This window comes from Fomitopsis serialis (assembly GCF_022376445.1).
Source record: "Fomitopsis serialis strain Sig1Antser10 chromosome Unknown B0H18scaffold_34, whole genome shotgun sequence".
Taxonomy (NCBI): domain Eukaryota; kingdom Fungi; phylum Basidiomycota; class Agaricomycetes; order Polyporales; family Fomitopsidaceae; genus Fomitopsis; species Fomitopsis serialis.
In genome coordinates this window covers 134884-154316 of record NW_025954994.1, presented here as the reverse complement: position 1 = coordinate 154316, position 19433 = coordinate 134884, and the positions used below count along the sequence as shown (strand labels likewise).

The window sequence follows — 19433 nt, the reverse complement described above, 5'->3', positions numbered from 1 at the left end:
CGTATCGACGTCAACCTCAACAACGGGGACGAGGAAGGAATGAAGAAATCCTCATCGAAGACGGTACCTAGTCTTGAATGCCGGAGGTCCCAGTAATGTGAACTTCATGCGCAGCCCTCGCAGAGACCTGTGTAACATACGTAACTGGAATTGCTTCTATCACCTTCGAAACCTACACCTTTTGAGTTACTACGACTATCGCCGGTGCGAGCTCTATCCGTCAATCTCGCGACGGAGCACTGGAACTGAAAGCCAGGCAAGGTCTTTCTCATCTCTAGACTTTTGCCTTGGGCGACCAACCCGCCTTCGCAACGCGGGCCGCCAGCAGGAGTGTTCCCGCTGCCAAGACGGCCACGCCATTGAACACGATACCCTTCCAGAACTCGCCCGTCCGCAGATCCACGAGCACACCCGCCACGGGGTTACCAATGAGGAGCCCGAAGCCCGCAAGGGCGAACGCCATGCCCAGTCGCGCGCCGAGCCGGGAGTGGTCGTCCGTGAGGCTCGCGACTGCCGCGGGCGGGAGGCTCACGAGCGAGCCCGAGAACAGGCCGTACAGCACGCAGAACACCACGAAGCCTCCGACGGTGTGCACTGCGAGCCAGGAGAGCGCGAGGATGCCCGTCGCCGTCGCGCAGCCCGCGAGCATCGTGAGAGGGCCCGTCTTGTCCGCGAGGAAGTTCGGGAGCAGCCGCCCGAGCGTCGAGGCGGCGCTGAGGATAGCCAGGAAGTAGAAGGCGAGCGTCGGCGAGGCGGAAGTGCGGGCTGCGGCGAAGGCGGGTGCCTCGAAGAACGGGATGTACGTGCCCATGAATGAGATTGCGTTTCCGATGCAGAAGAGCGTGTAGGGCAGCTCTGCAAAGGCCTTCGCGTCGAAGAGCCGCCGTCGCCCCGAAGGCGCGATGCGGCGCTGCATCACTGCGATGGATACGGCGGATGTAGCAAGTACAATGAACCCCATCACGCGCACGGTCCAAGGGAATCCAATCCTTGGCTGGAGCTGGTGGAACACGCTGAGGTAGACGACCGATCCGATAGAGCTCCCGGACGTTGTGATCCCTACTGCCAATCCGCGCCTTTTGTTGAAGTAAGTTGACACGATGGCGACGCCAGGAACGAAGACGCATCCGCTTCCAAGACCGAATGTGACCCCTAGGGCCAGAAATGCCTGTGGCAAGGGACACATTCGTAAATTATTGCAGCGTTCAGCCTTACAGCAAGCTCTCACCTCGTAGTATTGTGTGGAGAGACTGGTCATCATCAGACTGAATACCATCAGAAATGACCCGACAATCATGAGCACTCGGGTGTAGCCCATGTCAAAGATGGGTCCTGTCAGGGAACCAACGAGTAGTAGCAGGAAGCCCTGTATGGAGCCTATCCAGCTGATGGCTGAGGCAGAACTGGAGGGAAACAGCTCTTGCTCGTAGTAGGTCTGGAATGCTCCATATGTATTGAATATACCCCTAGGCATGTTTGAAGAATTAGTATTGACAACGAACAAGACTTTGTATACACACCATGAGTTGAAAAGGATGAAGAAACCGCCGAGGACCTGTAGCCAGGCCCTCGCGCCCCCGTCGGGTGCAGCGCTAGCAGAGAGGGCGGCGGGTTGCTGGGCGAGACTTTGTGAGTCGTCATGGCTTTTGGGGGCCTTCTCGGAGTCGCGCCGCCCTGCACTGGGGGATGTCATGAGGCGAACGTACGCTGAACGCGGTAGCCAAACCGGAGTCCTCGCGAGGTCGCGTTTCTCTACAAAGGGCCCCCGTCCGAGTCAGCGAAAGGTTTTGTGAGGCAGAAATCTCTATTGCACCCACCTTGGTTGAGTACATGACTCCACCGTCTGCTAGCGCTGTTGAGGACAGAAATCCGATTCGGACTGTATCGGCGATCACAGACGCTCGCTATTAGCCCCGTGCCGAAGAAGTACAGTACAAAGAGACGAATATGAGAGGCTGATACTAATAGAGGATGGCGACATACGGCGGCAGGCTGAAGTGAAACCTTACTACGGGTTTCATTCGGGGTTAGTCACGGTCATGTCAGCAGGTTGCAGTATTACTTAACGACCTGAAGCCCGTCCATATAGAGTCGAATAGTTCCGCTACGTCCGTTTCATGGACGATCTTGCATGCAAATGGATTGTACCACTTACGCGATGCGCGGTCGTCGATCTACAGATGGCGGCGTAACGTCTGTAGCGCCCCTGAGTGATCGACGTTCAAGTTAGCCGCCAGCTTGAACATCATCCGCGCTACTCTGTTACAGACATGGACCGCTTCGGAGAGATGCCAAAATCTACATACGTGCTCGAACACGTTGACTGTACATTGTATTATGATAACATAGCCAATCACCTGTGATTCGTAAACTCTGCACAAGCATGGAACATGATCAGTAATAATCGCGCTCGTCCACTAGCGCATGGCCCCGCATCAGCCACTCCCAATCTTCACACTCGAAGTCCTCGGTCGTTCGGAACTGGACCTTGGTAAGAGGCCAAGGTTTGCTGAGCTCGACCTCATCGCCCGTGCGAACCACCTGACATAGGCACGATCGACGGCCTACAAGTCTCAGAGACTTGTTGGCAACCACGATGTCGGACAACTCTACGATCGGCAGGCTTGCGTCGTCGACAATGTGCGCGAAGGCCAGCTTCGGGAGGGTGGCCCACTGGAAAGGGACATCACGATGAGTTTCCTAGATGTTTTGGGAACTGCGAAGAAATCCGACATACCAGTCCATCCCACGCGTTGTCTTCGGGGTCCAGCTCGATGTATCCGAACCAGAGACGTAGGGCCTTTAACCCGTGAGGGATTGTGCCTCTCAGCAAATCACACATTGTCCGCCCGATATCGTGCAACCACATATACAGCCCTAGAACCTCCAGGCCTGATAGCGATTGAATGGCAAACAAGAGAGGAGATAGTTCTTGAAGAGTGCTGCCCTCGTCGTCATAATCCAGACACCGCAGTTTCTTCTTCGTCCGAATGAAGCCTCCCAACGACTCAAGCTCCGCGGCAACGACGGGACACATCAGCTGAAGCTTGAGGTGCGTAAGATGAGGGAGTGCAGAGGGATGTGCCGCTAGAGCGATATAGAATTCCGTAGGCGAGTCAAAACGGGAGACGATGTGCAGAGCCTGGAGTTGGGTGCAATGATGGAAGAGCAGTGTGATATTGCTGAGATCACCACCGTTCTCAATCGTCAGATGAGTCAAATCCTGCAGGATGTGGATCGGACATTCCCAAATCGCCTGGCTCGGTGCGGTGAGCTGCGTCAGAGACCCTCTGCGAGATTCAAGCAATGATGGACAGGACGTGCGGTACTCCTCGTATGGATCCGGCTCCATTTCAAAGGACTCGTCCAGATTGTATATGCAGAGGCTCGATGCTGGTAGTCTCTTGAGAGCGCTCAACGCACCCAAACATTGGATTCTAATGCAGGTTCATGAGAACGATGGCGCACGCAGCGGCAAGGGACTCGAGGCATAACCTACGGCAAGGTGTACTCGCGAAGATTGACAGCGGTCGACGCCAGTGCCATCAGGATGTTGTCACCAGGTAAGAAGTGCGGCCGGAAGGTGGTGTACCACTTGAATGTCCGCAAATTGTGCATAATGCTGATAGCATTGGTCAGGCCGCCTGATCCCAACGTCAGTCGGAGACAAAGGCTTGGACACCACGAGAAGCGACAACGTAACTCACATATCTCGAAGGTCGCGACGTCCGCGAATGCAAGTACGTGCAGTTCTTTGACAAAAGACGCGAACACAGGATCGGTGATGACGCGCAGTAGTATGCAACACGACTTGCACCCGCGGTCTCCTTCAGGAGGTTCCTTTGTAAAGCCATAACCGACCTCCCAGCACCCAAAGTGTATACGGAGCGTGGAGAACAGTATGCGAGCGGCGAGATCATGAAAGAACCTAGACACAGCCAGGCATTCTCGGGTCGTGGCGGAGGTTGTCTGACTCAAAACAATCTGCCATATTTCTGGCGGAAGACGTTCAGACCATGGACGGTCTGCCTCCATGCCGCTGTGAAGGTCGTCAGTACTGCCAGGTCCGACAACATGCCGCACCGAAACGACGATGAGTCTCATACCGTATCGGATGCTCGCACTCTGTGATGCACGCTTGATTCTTTCGAACTGACCTTCCAGTTTCCTTCTGCCAGTATAATTCTTGATAATCGACTCAGACTCAAATCCAAAGGGGTGCGGGTTGGCCAAGGGTTGGCGATCCGCGAAGTTAAGAGGTCAACGACAAGGCAAGTCTATAATAGGCAAGTCTATGCAACTGACCTCCTCCTTGGTATTTCGAACTCCGCAGAGGCGGCTGTGGCGCGACCCCTTACTTCCTCCTCTTCCTCCTCCTCCTGTTGCTGCTGCTGCCGCTGCTGCTGTCGCACCACTAACGATCGAGCCATCAACGGGAAGATTGCCCACCAGTCACCGCTTAGTACTTAGCACTTGCCATGCAGTTTTCTCGGCCACCGGAATTTCCACGCCGGCGGGCTACTAGATTCGGCGGGTCATAACAGCACTATAATCTCACTATGGCATATCTTCGACTCCTCCGAAGCTTGTCTACCGCACAGGGGCTTGAAGACGCCCTGGGTCAAGCTTACGGGATTAGAGGCCTATTGCAAGTCCGAGCAGGCGCGTGGGGTCTTCGGCCACAAGCTCAACCTCGCCTGGTGGCAGTGGAAGACCGTGGGTCCTCTGGTTCGGGACCTGCTGAATACCCAGAGGCTCGCTTGGACGTCCTTAGACGTCGTTCGTTTCCTCACCGACGGAGACAGACCTAGACAGACATGAGAAGATTCGCGGTTCTGTTGTGATCTGGGTGGGTGTTCGTCCCGATTCGCTCCACGCTGAGGATGCCTTCCATTCGGCCAACGATATCCTTCGGCTTCTCGAGGGCTTCGACATCGTCGACGTTGAGGTCGAATACCGCGAGTCCCTCTACAAGCGGTCGGTCGGCCCAGCACTTCTCCGCTCCGTTTTGAGTCTCAACACTACCGTCGACGGTCGCGGTCCCCTCACTCCCGCTCTCGGACCCATCGCTACCTTTGAAAGGCCCGACGCCGAGGGCACCATGGGGCTCTACTTCGCTGAGGGTGGTGACAGCAACAAGGTATTGGGTCTTACCTGTCACCACGTCCTCCTCAAGACGGACGCGACAACCATCGACGACTACGTATTCACGGGCGTCGGTGCACCTCGCAAGAACGTCCAGCTTCTCGGCACTCGCGCCTTCGACAAGCTTCTCAGTGCCATCAAGATGCGTATCAGTCGTCACGGTATGATGGTCGGTCACCACGAGCAGCAGATCAAGAGGCTGGAGGCGAGGGTGGATGATGCCTACGAGGAAGATGTTGCAGAGGCGGGGAAGAAGCTGGAGAAGACTCAGGCCCAGTTGGAGGACGCGAACAAGGCGATTGAGGACCTTGAAAAGTTCTACGAGACGGTCAAGGAGGACTGGGGCCAGGCCAGCCAGCGCATCATCGGCCACATCCGCTCCTCCCCTGCCGTCTCCTTCAATGTCGGTCCCAAGGGCTTCACCGAAGACTGGCGCGCGATCGAGCTCGACGGTCCCAAGTTCAGGGATGCGTTCAAGGGCAACTTCATTGATCTTGGTGCATTCCGACGTCTCTTAGTTCAGGTCGTTTAGTTCAACAGATACAATCAGGGACGGAGATCGAGCCCGACATTTTCATCATGAAAATGTATCCCCACGGCGGCCATACGACCTTCAAATACCCCTACAACCGTCTCCTTCCACTCCGCGACATGATCACCGAGGAGCGTATGCGCGAGCCCGACACGCTCGACAACGAAAACGAGGCCTGTTCCCTCGTCATCAAGAACGGGGCCGCTACTGGTGTCACCATCGGGCGTGCGACGGGACTCTTCTCGTTCGTCCGCGACGACGTCTTCGGTCACGAATCCATGGAGTGGGCTATCTATAACTACGGCGACCAGTACTCTGGCGTGTTCGCGGCCCCTGGCGACTCCGGGTCGATCATCGTCGACGGACTTGGTCGCATTGGTGGTCTTCTTACTGGCGGTACCGGCAAGACCGACACCTCGGACGTGACTTATGCCACGCCCATGTGGTGGCTCTGGCCCCGTATCAAGCAGCACTTCCCCCACGCCCACCTCGACCCCCTCATCATGACCTAGGCGTCGCGACGACAAGAGCGGCATCGCTGACAGCGGCGAGCCCTTCTCACTTCATCTTTGAACGATCGGACCATGATTCACAAGTTGACTTGTTCCATAGAGTCTATACATAAGTACTGCCCCTACTATCCTACGCTACGCTACTGCATACTTACAATAAAGTACTGTACACCATACAACAGCATTGAAAGCATGTAACATGAAGTGGCATGTTTCCAACGATAAACTTTCCTACACTTCCAACAAGTCCGCTGCAAAGCGGTCCAAGGTGTACACCTCGAATCTGCTGCTGTACGCGCCTTCTCCAAACTCGCGCATCCACGCGTTGCTCAGCCCGCCTTCCCAAGCGTACAGCTCCACTCGCCACCCCTTCTTCAGCGCCGTCCGCACGCACCCGAGGAACCCCTCCTCGTTGAACTGCCCGACGTTCCCATCTCCGGTCGCGAGCACGATAGTGCCGCCGAGAGGGACCTCGTCAACATCTGCGATGGCCTGAAGCAATTTAAGCTGTAGGAGCTCGTCGACGCCCTGCTCGCGATATCGTACGCGTGCAGACGCCCCTGCCCCATTGCCGTTGCTATTCCCGTTCCCGTTCGGCTCTGATTCGGTCGACGTCCCACCGCCGCCAATCGAGCTCTTATGTGAGTGGCTCCGCGCGTGCGCCGCACCAGAGCGGCGCCCACGGCCGCGGCCGGGGCTCTGCGTCTCACTCTGGTGCTGGCGGTCAGCCCCGTCGCCCATGTCCGGGACGCGCGCGTACACGCGGACTTCGTAGCCCAGCTGTTCCGCGGTGTCGACCGGCTGATAGAGTGGCGACGACGCCACTAGGACCCGCCGCGTGATGGGGCGCCCGCGCTCGAGGATGAGCGCGAGCGCGGCGTGCGAGAGATGTTTACTGCGGCTGCGCGCGAAGTGGTGCAGGTGCCGCCGCAGGTAGGATAGGAATCCAATGAGGATATTAGAGCTGCTGGAGGGTCAGCGACAAGCGGCCACGGAGATGAGTTACGCACTGGTCAATGAAGACGTGGATGAGGGTGTCTTGAGAGCCCGGCTCGGGGCCCCGGGTATCGACGAAGCCAGATTCTTCGGTCCCGCTCGTCGTCGTCTCCGGGTCGAGTATGTCGTGCAGCGCGGCCGCGTCCTTCGGGAAGAATAGCCTGAGCTTGTGCGCGAGGTTCCGCAGGTGTAGGACGCGTGCGTCTATGGGTAATGATACAGGGGGTATAAGATTCGGGGTAGACTTGCTGTGGAGGAGTCGTGGCTTCTCGCGGGCGACTTGCGCGATCGTGCGCTGCCTCCGTTCTGGCCTGGTCCGCGCCGGGGTGGCTGCGATCCGTATGGCAGCTGACGGGGAGGATGTGGCATCGACGGATGAGGACGACGCATACGCTTCGTCGCCGCCATCATCACCGACATCGTCAACTCCTGCCGTCGTCGTCGTCTCCGTGAAAGAATCTAGGTCGCGCTCAGATGCGCGGACCAGAGAGGCTCCCTCGGACCGATTTCTCTTGCGGCGCCGCTTGCGACGCGGCTGGATAACGTGTCGGAAAATGCTGTCCGACGTCGTCGTAGTGGAACTAGTGTTTCCAGTCGTCCTCAATCCCTTCTCGCGCTGCGCAAACAGGCGCGCACGTTCAGCAGCGAGGAAACCGAGCGCCTCGTCTAGGTCTCCTAGGGATGGCTGATCGATGAGCTCTGCTACTTCCGCTTCTGCTCGGAGTAGGTCTGTCCGGTCCAGGTCAGATGCCGTGGATTCGGAGTCAGACCGTAAGGGCGAGCGTCCGCGACGAGGACTGTCTGGTGAGGAATAAGATAGGTATTCGTTGACTGGGTGGCGAGACCATGCGGTGGAGGCCGACGGGGCCTCGGAGTCGTCTTCGGTGGGCGAGAAAGCGAGAGGCGAAATAGGTGTTCCAGTGTTTACATCGTTGAGCAATGGAGGTGCATTGCGTGGCTGTAAGGTCGTGAGTGCACGGAATACAGTTGTGAAGGCACCGAGATCTGGTGCATCTGTATACATGCATGGTCAGCGTTACATTCGGTATGGGCATCATGTACCGCCTCCTGCGTATACTCGCGAAGTCTCCATGATTACTGCGCTTGGTAGACATTAAGACAGTTTGCCCCTGCTCACCGAAGGACCACCAAGTAGATATCACCTCCTCCGCAGCTCTGGTGGCCACACCAAATGAACCAAGTACTCACCGTCGGACGTGACCCCACTAACCTCCGAGTACGACGAGAAAGGACTGAAGGGCGTCGGTGAAACCGTGGAATCAGAGACGGAGTGGGTCATTATACAATATGAGATAAACAATCAGTCGATGGTCGTTAGAAGCGAGAGGACGAAAGAGAACATGTACAAGTCGTGCATGAGGAATGCGGAAAGCGAGGTTAGGCAGGATTCGGGAGTAGTTCGCAGAAAGGTACCCAGAAAAGGAAAGCATAGCTTACTAAGCGGATAGGTTCACGTCTCCTCACTCCGCCTTCCTCCTCATCCTCGCCATCTGTTGGGTCGATACTACCAAGTACTGTCAGCTACTGCCAGCCTCTGACAGCCTCGTTGTTGAGTGACGGGAGCACGTCAAACTGGTTCGAACAAAATCGTGCTTGTAGTGAAACAGGGAAGAAAGAGAGCGCAAGTTGACTGGTACGGGCATCTTTCATCACGGTATGAATCACTATGAAAGACTACCCGAGAGCCAGCTACTGACATGCTCAAGTTGTCCGTCCTCCAGACATTAGACGACAGAATGGAGGCAGAGAATTCTTGGCCGAAACGTCTTCCGCTAGAATATGGCAGATTGTTCTCAGTCAAACATCCCCCGCCACAACCCGAAAATGCCTGGCTGTCTCCAGGCTTTTCCATGATCTCGCTGCTCGCATTGTCTTTTCGACGCTACGTATACAGTTCGGGTGCTGGGAAGCCAGCTATGACTTGTTGACGAGCCGTTTGAAGGAGACCGCGGATGCAGGTCATTGTGTGCTGCTGCACACCATCACCGACCCTGTGTTTGCGTCTTACGTCAAGCATTTACACATATATGCGTTCGCGGACAAATTCACGACCTCCGAAATGTTAAGCTACAATCTTGCATTTTGCTTGTGAGGTGCAAAGGTCTTGGTTTCTGACTGAGGTTGTCATTAGGCGGCGTAACGAAAGCAATCGGCACTCTGTCCAATTTACGTACACTGAGATGGTAACAACCATCGGTCGTGCATTTTACCTAGCGACGAGCTCCTGGAGCACTGGCGCGACGCTGTATGTCTCCGCGATACCAACTGCCGTGAGTAATTGTGCACCCTGCTCTACATGTGCAGTCCTCTCATGAAGCACTATAGGATTCAGTGCTTGAGTGCGCTGCCGGCTCTTAAGAGATTACCAGCATCAAGTCTTTGTTGTATTTTCCGGAGCAAATTCTTTGGAAGAGAGCTGCACTGGCCATGCGAGTATACCGCTCGTCCTTCGCATCACTACTTGAGCCCGCAGAGTTCTCTAACGCAGCTTACCGCACCAAACAGGCGGTCTGGGAATGCCGCCACAATTGCGGGCCTGACTCATCTGACGATCGACGACGTCGTCATTCTAGTAACCTCGATCTCATTTCCCCCCATTGCACTCGACTCGAGTCCCTGCAGATTATCCTTCACCTGGATTTTACTTCGGAGCTCTGTGTCGCTCTAGCAGCAAACCCCGCCGCGTTCCCTCATCTCACGTACCTCAAGCTACTCTCGGACGATTTTGTGGATGGCACGAGAGTCAATGCGGTGGCTAGCTTCATCCGACCGAAGACGAAGCTGCGGTGTCTGGATTTTAACGGCCAGTGCAGCACTGTTGAAGAACTATCTCCTGTCTTAGACGCTATTCGATCGCTATCAGACCTAGAAATCCTTGGTCTTGATGTTGGACTCGGGCGATTTGGACAGGAAACGATTGATTTGCTCAGATGTACAATTCCCAAAGGAGTTACCGCCCTACGTCTCGGGCTTGACTACGACGACCTGGCTGCACCAGGAGGTTACTCATGGCCGAACTGGTATGTCGAGTTGCATCGTTGTCTCCACGAGAATCACATTAACAAGTCATGCTGCAGTGGCAGGTCTACCGAAGTTGACTTTTGCCCACATCGGCGACGTCGAGACTCGTTCGGTCACATCGATACCGGACCTCGCTGATGCTATCGCCTCTTTGAGGCTCGTAGGGCATTGCTCGCGCTTCCACGAGGTGTATCGCGCGGACGATGGAGTCACGCTCGGCGAACCTTGGTCCGCTACAAAGGTGCAATTTCGAACGGTAGAGGACTTCGGGTCCAAAGACTGGGAATGGTTGATGCGAGGCCATTTTCTACCATAGACTAATTTCTGCGAGGGTGATGCTTGATTGGGTGTTAACGTCAAAGGGAGAAGCAAATGGTGCCTGGTATGCTGCGCATTGACTTTCAGTAGATGGTGGATTGGCTCTGTAGTGAAAGGATAGTATGCAACCAATGTGTCCGAGTTCGACAGCTGGCTCGAAATGATGGTGGAATCGTGCGCGCTGAAAGAACCTGTCACAGAAGTGTCAGCTGCCCTTCCCTCGGTTCGTTGTATCAGTCTCCCCAAGGCAGACGGAGGGAGGACGGTCTTCTATGGTCGTTGTATGGTGTCAGTGACGCTAGACTTGGCATATGCTTGGTGGAGATGGACGCCACTCACAACGCACATCGCGCCTCTGGACGTCGACGTTTGCTGTCGTTATGGCAGATCTCCACCGGAATGTACAGGGCATCATCCTCCGACAGGCCACAAACGGCAACTAGCACTACAATCAGGTCGTACAGCATACTAATCTACAGCGGCTAGTGGAATAACAGTCTACAAGAGAGGAACACCGGCGTAACAGCCATGCAGGGGTCGTGAACATAAGTGGTCAAGAATGTCAAGCCTCGTTGCGCGCTCTACGCACTGCCGTAGTTGTTCGGTCGACGCGGCGACGGCTTGAGAGGGATACCTTCGTCCAGACCCACCGCGCTGCGCACGTTGGTCGGGCCGTTGATCATGACGTCCTCCTCCCCGGCATCGAAGATGAGGTCCTCGCGCGCCCATCGCATCAGCATCCGCTCGCCGACGCGCGAGTGCATCAGCCACGGGTGGGTCTTCATGTACGACAGGGCGAACCTGCGCAGCCTCGCAGGTGGGCGCTGCACCAGGTACGTGACAACGATGACAACGAGGCTATCCGGGTCCAAACCGGTGAGCAACGACGGCTGCTTGTGAGAAGGAAGACAGGTACGCACGCGGATGAGGCGAAGATGGTCATGATTGACCGCCGAGTCTGCCCGTAAAGGAAGTCGGGGTCGAGTATCTTCTTGTCGCCGGGGACATCGTCGTCCTCCGAATCCTTGGGCGGCTCGTCAGAACCGGGGTTGTGCTTTGGCGGGGTCGGTGGAGGGGAGTCGTCGTCAGGTGCGGTCATCGCTTGGCCGCATGCGTGCTTGGTTCGCCACTCGAACGTATGGGTACCGTTCCAGTTCCAGTAGATGCTAGGTTTCGTAGGCTGCCAGGCGACGTTGTGAGCGATTGGACGATCTGTGTGATGCGGTGCAAGCTCACCTCTTCTGCCTGGTGGTCACAGATGAACTGAAAGTCTGCCTTCTGTTGTTTGTAGACGTAGTACCCGCCGTGAAGATGGATGTGCAGAATGTCTGGGATTCATGATCATGTTCGAATCAATGACGCGAAGCACGTAGATACGAAAGCAGCTTACCGTGTCGCGTGTTCTCATCCGCAGGCACAAGCTTCGCAGTGACATTCAAGCCTGGCTGATATTCTTCGCCAGCAAAGCCATCGCCTCCATCGTCCTTCTTAGGAAGAGAGCCAGAGATGTCACCGGCAACTGGGATCACTTGCAAGACTCGAGGACTCTCCCTTCGCGTTTTGGCCGGACGTTTGAAACTAGAGACCACAGGCTGCTTCAATCTCGAAGCTAAGAGCTTCTTCAACGGTATGCCTACTGATTTTGCAGACCCATGTCCCGTCAGGACACTGTGAAAGGGATCAGTGACGAGCTTCAAGAACGCGAGGAGGAGCGCTACGGTCGCAAAATGGTATGACAGGCCATCGCCTCCGAGGACGTGATCGCGCCGTCGGGAATCGCATCACCGATCTGGTGATCACGACGATTTTGTCGTCGGATCCCTTCTTGCTTCCAACCACCATCCGGAGGCTGCTCAGAAGTCCGAGCGGAACCACGGGACGCTGGCTGTTTCGGGACCAAGACCAAGCACGGCAGCTGACGTACCTGTTCATCATGGGGCGTCCACTTCGTCGTCTTCAGTGGACCTGCGAAGGAGATCCTGTACTCGGCTTTCGTCACTGTGGGCGGTGTCGACCGCTCAACCCAACGGTCCAGCCTCCGTCATTTCCTTCGAACACCGGACACAAATCGAAGCGCCGATTGCCTAGAGTGAACTGACAGTGCCTCGTCAGGGCGTTCAGCGACTCTGCTGCCACGCCTGTCGATGCAGCCGACGCTAGAGAACCTAGGAGAGGAACAGCCAGAGCAAACGCTGGGCCGAGCATGATGGGTCGTCGCAAGTCGTCGAAACCCTCCCTGGGAGAGCTGCAGGCTCTAATTCGAGCAAAGGTAAGTCTAGCGGCTGATACCGCGGTGTGCTAGTCACGCTGTATCTCAGGCTGCTACAGCTTTATCATTGGCGGGCAGCCGTCTTCGCCGTAACCCACGCTGCCCACGTTACTGGCTGAGGGTGCGGCCGTGCAAGAAATGACATGTCTGTGTCCAAGCGGTGTGGTGAAATGCCTTTGCGAAGACGATGCGGAGGAGGAGGTGAGAAAGCTCGCCGACAGCGGTGCGCTGTATGAAGCGTCACCTGACCGTCTTCACGACACGCTATTGGCGGCGCGCTCATTCTTCCTCCCGCACTTAGAGATTGTTCTCACCTCCCGTCTCTTCCTCGTAACACCTCTCGACATCGATCCATCACTCCCTAAGCGGGAAGCGTGGCGTGTAGCCCTACTTCGTAATGTGCGCACGCTCATTGGCTGCGTGCACACCTTTCCTGCGTCAGATGCATCCTCGGAGGCCGTACTGCAGCGCTCTCGTTCGAGACTGGCGCCTCGAGCATCCTCCGCCATGTCCTAATTTGCGAAGTTGCCATTCACATCTGTGTATTCTACACACACAGGCTTTGGCTGCAACGACTTCACAATCGAAGTCGATGAGGCGCCTCTCGAAGTCAACCCTTTCCCGGAGCGTGTGTCCTATCACCTGCAGGTACGCGCATGTCGCGGAAGATATCATATATCATGCGCTCACATGCGAGCTGGACTGGAGAAAGAACTGTAAGTGACGGATCTCATATCACAACTCTTCAAACCTAATCGCACAGTCTTCGTGTCTATGACGTTGTACCTTCGCTTTACTGATTTCTTGCCTCACCGCTAACACGATAGAAATACACAGCTCTCGGTGATCGTTCAATATTCACCTGCAGAATCAGCGTCGATCGCACCTATGTCGAGGTGCTTCATCTCACCGAGCACTCAATGATCTGGGACCGGTCGCCCCACAAGCCTCGTGTTAGCCTTCCATGGCGGCGTGACCGTCCTTTACGTTCAATTACAACTAGTCCAGACGCTGTGTGTATATGGTGAGCTCTACTTCCGGGCCAAAGCATATTGCCCCCGGAGGACGTGCGCGCTATTCACCTTCTATCGCAGGTGCTGCAGAAGTACTAGTGGTACGGTAAGGCTCTGGTTTGGTGGAGTTTACGAGGGAATCACTCCCTGCGGGCAGTGTTATGCTCTTCACTAGCGGCAGCTGGTATCCCTGGATGGATAGTAAGCCAAGTATTCGCGAGGCTGTGATGTCCATCGGACTGCTCTTATCTAGAGCAAGATATCGAGGAGCTTCGGCGGATCATGCCAGGAAGACCTCATGTTACCATGATCGCCCCTCTTCGGAAGGGGTGAACTCACAGCCTCGAAGTGAAGGGGCATACATATATACCGGCAGGGGAGACACAGGTCACGTCGCCAAACCCACCATGGACCGTACTCCCACCCCCGACAACTTCAACACCATTGCCGAAGTTGACGCTGCAGTTGAAGATGTCCTGCAGCGCGGCATAACTGTGGATATCGTTTCGGACCTTACAAGCTTCGAGCAGCCATTCCTCAACCGGTCGGATGAGTTCTGTCGACTCCTGGCCATGAAGTACGTCTCCCGCCAGAACTCCGACGTGACGCGTGCGAAGAAGGAGCAATACGAGCGCAACCGAGCGAGGTTGCATATGGAGGATTCCTCGGCACTGCACTTCGAAGGTTTCAGGCGCGCGTTCGGGGAGATCAACACTGGGAGTGACAATGCGTTCGGCGAGGACCGAGTTCAGAGCTTCCTTGACTTGGGCTGCGCTCCAGGCGGATCCTCGACGTGGATCCTGCAGAACAACAGGAATGCTAGAGGAATAGGAATCACTTTGTCCCCGGACGCTGGAGGCCTCCGGCTACAACTTGACTCCCCATTTCTCGAGCAGCTCCAAGTCCGCTACGAAGATCTGTGCAAGATTGCGTCAGGAGGGGAAGCCATTGGTACGTCGGTCATCGAGCGGGGCATGCCGAATAACCCTTACTAACACCACCCCATAGAAGATACCCCGGCTACAGGCTTTGACCTCGTCGTTGCGCATGCCGCGATCATGTTCAGAGACGACGTCCGCTGGACTCAGTCCATCGCCCTGACATATGCCCAACTTCTGATCGCCTTCCAGCACATTGCGCAGGACGGATCTCTCGTCATCAGTCTCAGGTCGCGCCCATTAAACTGGGTCGTCGATATCGTTCGGGCCCTTGATGAGGCATTCACGTCGGTGCATGCTGTGAACACAATGTATCAGGGAAGAAGACCCTTCGTCAATGTCGTGTGCAGGGGATTCCGCGCGGGCACGGATGAGAGAAATGAGTACATCCGCCGCCTCCGTCTGTGTGTCAGGTACTTCGAGACTACCAGTGGGTCCCTCGTCTTTGACACAAGCGTGAGATTGGATCGACATGCTAACGTATGTTTGGTGGTAGCCGGGCCCGTCGACGCACCGAACGGTGGCGCGGCGAATATCCCTCGTCTGTGCGGCACGCGAGACGAAGAGATTCCGGAAGCGACATACCAGTATGTGTTGAACCTATTCACCGGCGTTTGGCAGAGCAAGTATGCTGCCATCCGCCACAATTGTCAAAAAGTGTTTGTGAGACGTAATGCAGATAGAGGCAGGCACAAACGCACTCGGGCCATGATGCAAGCCGCTGATAACTCATCGCATACAGTGATGAGCGCAGGCTCAGACGAGAACAATGGAAGTTACCGCACTGCTGGACAGCAGTTAGGTGCTGCCCGTGTGTTCGTAAGTGCCACCAACTGATTACAGTCTTGTACTAGACTTAGAAGTCATCGCAGACACCTACCGCGCAGCCCAACGGCGGCGGCTCATTCGCATGGCGGAGCCGCCCCAGCGTGGAGTCGGCTGACAGCTATATCAGACGCCGTGACGAGAAGAATGCCGGTTACAACGCTCTCTTCAAGCGCGTTGGCGGCGTGGGTCGCGCCGCCGATCGCCCAGGCTCCTGGAGGAAGTACTAAAGTCGAAAGCCTTGCCTGTTAACCTACTGGAAGTACTGGAACTGCTAGCTGTAAGTCCGCGCAATCACTGCGGCCACTAACCAGCAACACGCTGACCTGTATTGTTTCTTCTTGACTTAGTTGCATCTTAGTCGTAAGGTCCGACGCCACACGACAAAGTGTACTATATCTTCTTGCTTTGCATCTGCTGTTGTGCGGTGTACGGAGAGTACACTGTTGAGCAGCTACCTTCTTGCTACGTACGAATACACGGCTCTTGTATCTCGCATACTGGAAGTCTGCCGCTCAACGAAGGATGTCCTAGATTCTGCCATGCACGTGTATCGGTGCCAGTACTAGTACTAACAGGCGCTGGTAAGTACTATAGCAGCACGGCCCCCTCGTGTTCGACGATACGTTGCAAGGTGCACACGTTTCCTTATTCCAATAGCACAAACATTACGGATGGAAACCCGTCTCATCGACGAGACTTTGTCTGGTTGCCGTACTGTATGTATCATACTGACTACCGTCGCGCCGGAACCATCGCAGCGGAGAACAACTGGGAGGGAATCATCAAGGATCCCTACGCCGTCGCCGAGCGCTCTCTCAAGCCTCGTGTAAGTTAGGTTTCTCGTATCGATGTTGACCAGGCTTTCATCGACACAATCTAGATGTGCGGTAAACGCTTCAATCCCTCAAGCAACCTCTACCATTTCAGGGGGATGGTGATCCGACTACCTTCTATTGCAGGTACTGCGTGTGATAGAATGCCGAAATTTGGGATCCTGTGGTTTCTTGGAGGAGTATTCCGCCTGCGGACTGAGTCATGCTCTGTATAGAGGCGGATCCTCGCGAGACGTTCTTGAGACGTTCCTAGGCTAACTGAACGTGAGTGCCTGCCACTTCACTCCCCGCTATCCTTCGCTGTCCCGTCACACTTACTAGTGCATCAGCGTATCCATTCATTCACGGCTTCTTCTCGCTTTGGGTAGCCTCGTGTTATGATCATTGAGCCCGGGATGCTAGAAGGCAGTATCTCCACGCAGGCCCCTCGAGGCGAACGAGCATAAATACCGACGGACATAGGATGGAACGCAAATTCTCACCATGGACCTTACCACTGCCACCGACAGCTTCACGACCATTGAAGAGGTCGACGCTGCCGTTGAGGACATCCTGGCCCACGGCCTGCCCGAGGCGATCGTCTCGAGGCTTACGAGCTTCGAGTTGCCCTTCTACGAAAAATCGTATGAACTGCGCCGCCTCACCGCTATGAAATACTTCTGCCGTCAAAGCCCTGACGTGACCCGGCACCAGAGGGTGCAAGACCAGCACAACCGCGCGGCCATTCAGTCGGAGGATGTCCCGCAGCGACACTTCGTAGGATTCAAGCACGCCTTCCATGAAATAAACTACATGAGCGGTAGTCCATTTGGCGACGATCGGACCCAACATTTCCTCGACCTGGGGTGTGCCCCGGGGGGCTTTGCCATCTGGGTGTTGCAGAACAACAGGAACGCTCGAGGCGTCGGTGTCACCTTGTCCCCGGAGGCCAAAGGCATCCGGATACAACTTGGCACCAAGTTTCTGAAGCGGTTCGACGTCCAGTATGGAGATGTGTGCGAGATTGCGACGGGACAGGCAACCATAGGTACGTGCAATATCATTTTGAGGCACTGTCATGGCAATGCGTGCTGACTGTTAGGACCAGGGGAGGTCCCAGACGGCGGTTTTGAGCTTGTCCTTGCGAATGCTGCGATCATGTTGGCGGACGACATCATCCCCTGGGCGGACACAATCCGCCTGGTATATGCCCAGCTACTAGTTTCCTTCCAGCACATCGCGCAGGGCGGCTCCCTGGTGATCAGTTTTAGGTCGCGTCCTTTGAAATGGGTCGTCGACATCGTTCGCCTCCTAGGTCAGGCATTCACGTCGACCAGGACAGAGAACCCGTCATTTCAGGGTCGACGCTCGTTTGCCTACGTCGTCTGCAGAGGTTTCAGTGCGACCGACGAAGAGAAGAATAGGTACATCCATCGCCTCGGCGAATGCGTGGAGTACTTGAAGAACGCCAGTATGATCGTCTGCTAGTATAGTGCACCGGGTGTAGTATGTTGACGTTGTTCATGGCAGCCGGACGTGTTGACGACCCATCCGGTGGGACGGCGAAGATCCCGCATCTCTGCGGCGCGCAAGACGAGGCCATCCCGGAAGAAACATACCAGCACATAGTGGACATGTTCGCCAGCGTCTGGGAGCGCCAATATAACGCCATCCATTCCAATTACGAAAAAGTGCTACTCGAGCAGCAGGCGTGTGAGTACAAACCTGTCTCCGTAAGGTAACACACTCACAAGCTGTTTAGTCAATGCGCAAACGAGCGTAGGCGAGGACATCGGAGGTGGTCCTTGGCAACCTGTAGGACGTAGACCGGTCGCGCAGGCCAACGAAGGCGGCTCATTTAAATGGAGCCGTCCGACCGCACCGCCTGACGACATCTATCGGAAGCGCCGCATGGAGAAGAACGCGGCTTACAACACGTTCTTCAGTCGTCGTGATAGCGCGAGCGGCAGCGCTGATGGCCCCGGCACCTGGCGGAGGAGCTAGATGTGAGGACAGTCCATGGCAGCTGGAAATTCTGCGACTGTGAGTCTGTGTAGTTGCCGGCCTGCGAAATGACACTGACCTATCCAGAAGCATTGTCTCGTTGATGTTCTTGTAGATCCTAGTCTCGCGGCAGCCTGCATCTTGTACTACCGGTGCAGGCGTGACTGACTGCTATGTCTGCTGTCCTTCTGTTTTCAAAATTGACGTTTTACATGCTATCGCTGTTGCCTGGGCTGCGAATGTTCTGTATGTCTGTTGTCGTGATACGGCCGGAGCGTGTATGATAGGAGAAACCTGCTGTTTCTGCCAACGCATAAACTGATTTGGTGCAATGGAATGACAGAAAGCGGGTGAGATAACTGCTTCATGAGTAATGGGTATCCTCGAAAAACGGGGGTGCATACGACCAAATGGATATAGACAGCTCAACTCATCTCCCGTGAATGTCGTGCGAGGTGCATATGTTGTTTCCTTACTCCGATTGCGCAAAGATGATGGATTGAAACCCGTCTCGCCGACAGGATTTTGTCTGGTTGCAGTACTGTATCATAGTGCCGTCGTGTCGGGACTATCGCAGCCGTGAGTAATTTGGAGGGAATTACCATTGATCTCTACGCCGTCGCCGAGCGCTCTTTGAAGCCTCGTGCAAGTAGGTCTTTCGTATCGACCTGACCAGGCTTTCATCTCCGAGTAGTAAGCAGTCCGGACTCAGTCTAGCATAGATGTATGGTAAACCCTTTGACCACTCAACCAGGCCCTACCTTTCCTGGAGGACCTACCATCTGACTACCTTCTATCACAGGTGCTGCGTGTGATAGAACACCGACTATGAGATCCTGTGGTTTCTTCAAGGGGTACTCCGCCTGCGGATTGAGTCATGCTCTGCATAGAGGCAGAGCCCTGCGAGACCCCCCTGGGAGGACTGAACGTCATTCCACTCCACGCTGTTCTTCGCTGTCCCGTCACACTTAATGGTGCATAATATCCATTCATGATTCCCGGCTTCTTCTCGCTTTGTGTAGCC

General features: G+C 55.5%; 8 protein-coding genes across 8 annotated transcripts; 4 read left to right on the top strand and 4 right to left on the bottom strand.

Annotated features, from left to right (window-relative positions):
• Window positions 1-190: 190 nt before the first annotated feature.
• On the bottom strand, window positions 191-2182 carry B0H18DRAFT_933527 (major facilitator superfamily domain-containing protein). The gene is made up of 4 exons (XM_048041754.1): window positions 2063-2182; window positions 1818-2011; window positions 1521-1752; window positions 191-1466 (listed from the first exon to the last, which is right to left on the bottom strand). The coding sequence occupies exons 1-4, from the start codon at window positions 2083-2085 to the stop codon at window positions 275-277; spliced, it is 1641 nt and encodes a 546-aa protein (XP_047893257.1). The 5' UTR covers window positions 2086-2182; the 3' UTR covers window positions 191-274.
• On the bottom strand, window positions 2163-4077 carry B0H18DRAFT_1008156 (uncharacterized protein). Its single transcript, XM_048028766.1, has 4 exons — window positions 3708-4077; window positions 3500-3644; window positions 2738-3437; window positions 2163-2673 (listed from the first exon to the last, which is right to left on the bottom strand). The coding sequence occupies exons 1-4, from the start codon at window positions 4033-4035 to the stop codon at window positions 2395-2397; spliced, it is 1452 nt and encodes a 483-aa protein (XP_047893256.1). The 5' UTR covers window positions 4036-4077; the 3' UTR covers window positions 2163-2394.
• Window positions 4078-4478: 401 nt separating this feature from the next.
• On the top strand, window positions 4479-6316 carry B0H18DRAFT_1169292 (uncharacterized protein; the record flags this gene model as incomplete). Its single annotated transcript, XM_048035874.1, has 4 exons — window positions 4479-4534; window positions 4602-4716; window positions 4775-5642; window positions 5669-6316. The coding sequence occupies 4 exons, from the start codon at window positions 4479-4481 to the stop codon at window positions 6187-6189; spliced, it is 1560 nt and encodes a 519-aa protein (XP_047893255.1). The 3' UTR covers window positions 6190-6316.
• Window positions 6317-6420: 104 nt separating this feature from the next.
• On the bottom strand, window positions 6421-8485 carry B0H18DRAFT_1085192 (uncharacterized protein; the record flags this gene model as incomplete). The annotated part of the gene is made up of 7 exons (XM_048031882.1): window positions 6421-7153; window positions 7200-7578; window positions 7600-7630; window positions 7670-7708; window positions 7730-7870; window positions 7892-8199; window positions 8395-8485. 7 exons carry the CDS (start codon window positions 8483-8485, stop codon window positions 6421-6423), a joined length of 1722 nt encoding a protein of 573 aa, XP_047893254.1.
• A 202-nt stretch (window positions 8486-8687) lies between these two features.
• On the top strand, window positions 8688-10707 carry B0H18DRAFT_1008149 (uncharacterized protein; the record flags this gene model as incomplete). Its single annotated transcript, XM_048028765.1, has 8 exons — window positions 8688-8860; window positions 8984-9140; window positions 9165-9267; window positions 9327-9389; window positions 9421-9480; window positions 9511-9714; window positions 9780-10226; window positions 10273-10707. Coding segments are annotated over 7 exons (1305 nt in total), but the record flags the coding sequence as incomplete, so codon positions are not given.
• Window positions 10708-10839: 132 nt separating this feature from the next.
• B0H18DRAFT_1008147 (uncharacterized protein) lies at window positions 10840-13015 on the bottom strand. Its single transcript, XM_048028764.1, has 8 exons — window positions 12886-13015; window positions 12561-12815; window positions 12470-12534; window positions 12183-12213; window positions 12116-12123; window positions 11906-12092; window positions 11466-11757; window positions 10840-11403 (listed from the first exon to the last, which is right to left on the bottom strand). The coding sequence occupies exons 2-8, from the start codon at window positions 12748-12750 to the stop codon at window positions 11127-11129; spliced, it is 1050 nt and encodes a 349-aa protein (XP_047893252.1). The 5' UTR covers window positions 12751-12815; window positions 12886-13015; the 3' UTR covers window positions 10840-11126.
• A 1054-nt stretch (window positions 13016-14069) lies between these two features.
• On the top strand, window positions 14070-16137 carry B0H18DRAFT_1008129 (uncharacterized protein). The gene is made up of 5 exons (XM_048028763.1): window positions 14070-14778; window positions 14836-15195; window positions 15262-15584; window positions 15638-15870; window positions 15952-16137. The coding sequence occupies exons 1-4, from the start codon at window positions 14235-14237 to the stop codon at window positions 15818-15820; spliced, it is 1410 nt and encodes a 469-aa protein (XP_047893251.1). The 5' UTR covers window positions 14070-14234; the 3' UTR covers window positions 15821-15870; window positions 15952-16137.
• A 581-nt stretch (window positions 16138-16718) lies between these two features.
• On the top strand, window positions 16719-18699 carry B0H18DRAFT_1008125 (uncharacterized protein). The gene is given in 6 exon segments (XM_048028762.1): window positions 16719-17453; window positions 17514-17876; window positions 17936-18123; window positions 18142-18145; window positions 18168-18448; window positions 18500-18699. 5 exon segments carry the CDS (start codon window positions 16910-16912, stop codon window positions 18407-18409), a joined length of 1341 nt encoding a protein of 446 aa, XP_047893250.1. The 5' UTR covers window positions 16719-16909; the 3' UTR covers window positions 18410-18448; window positions 18500-18699.
• The last annotated feature ends 734 nt before the right edge of the window (window positions 18700-19433 follow it).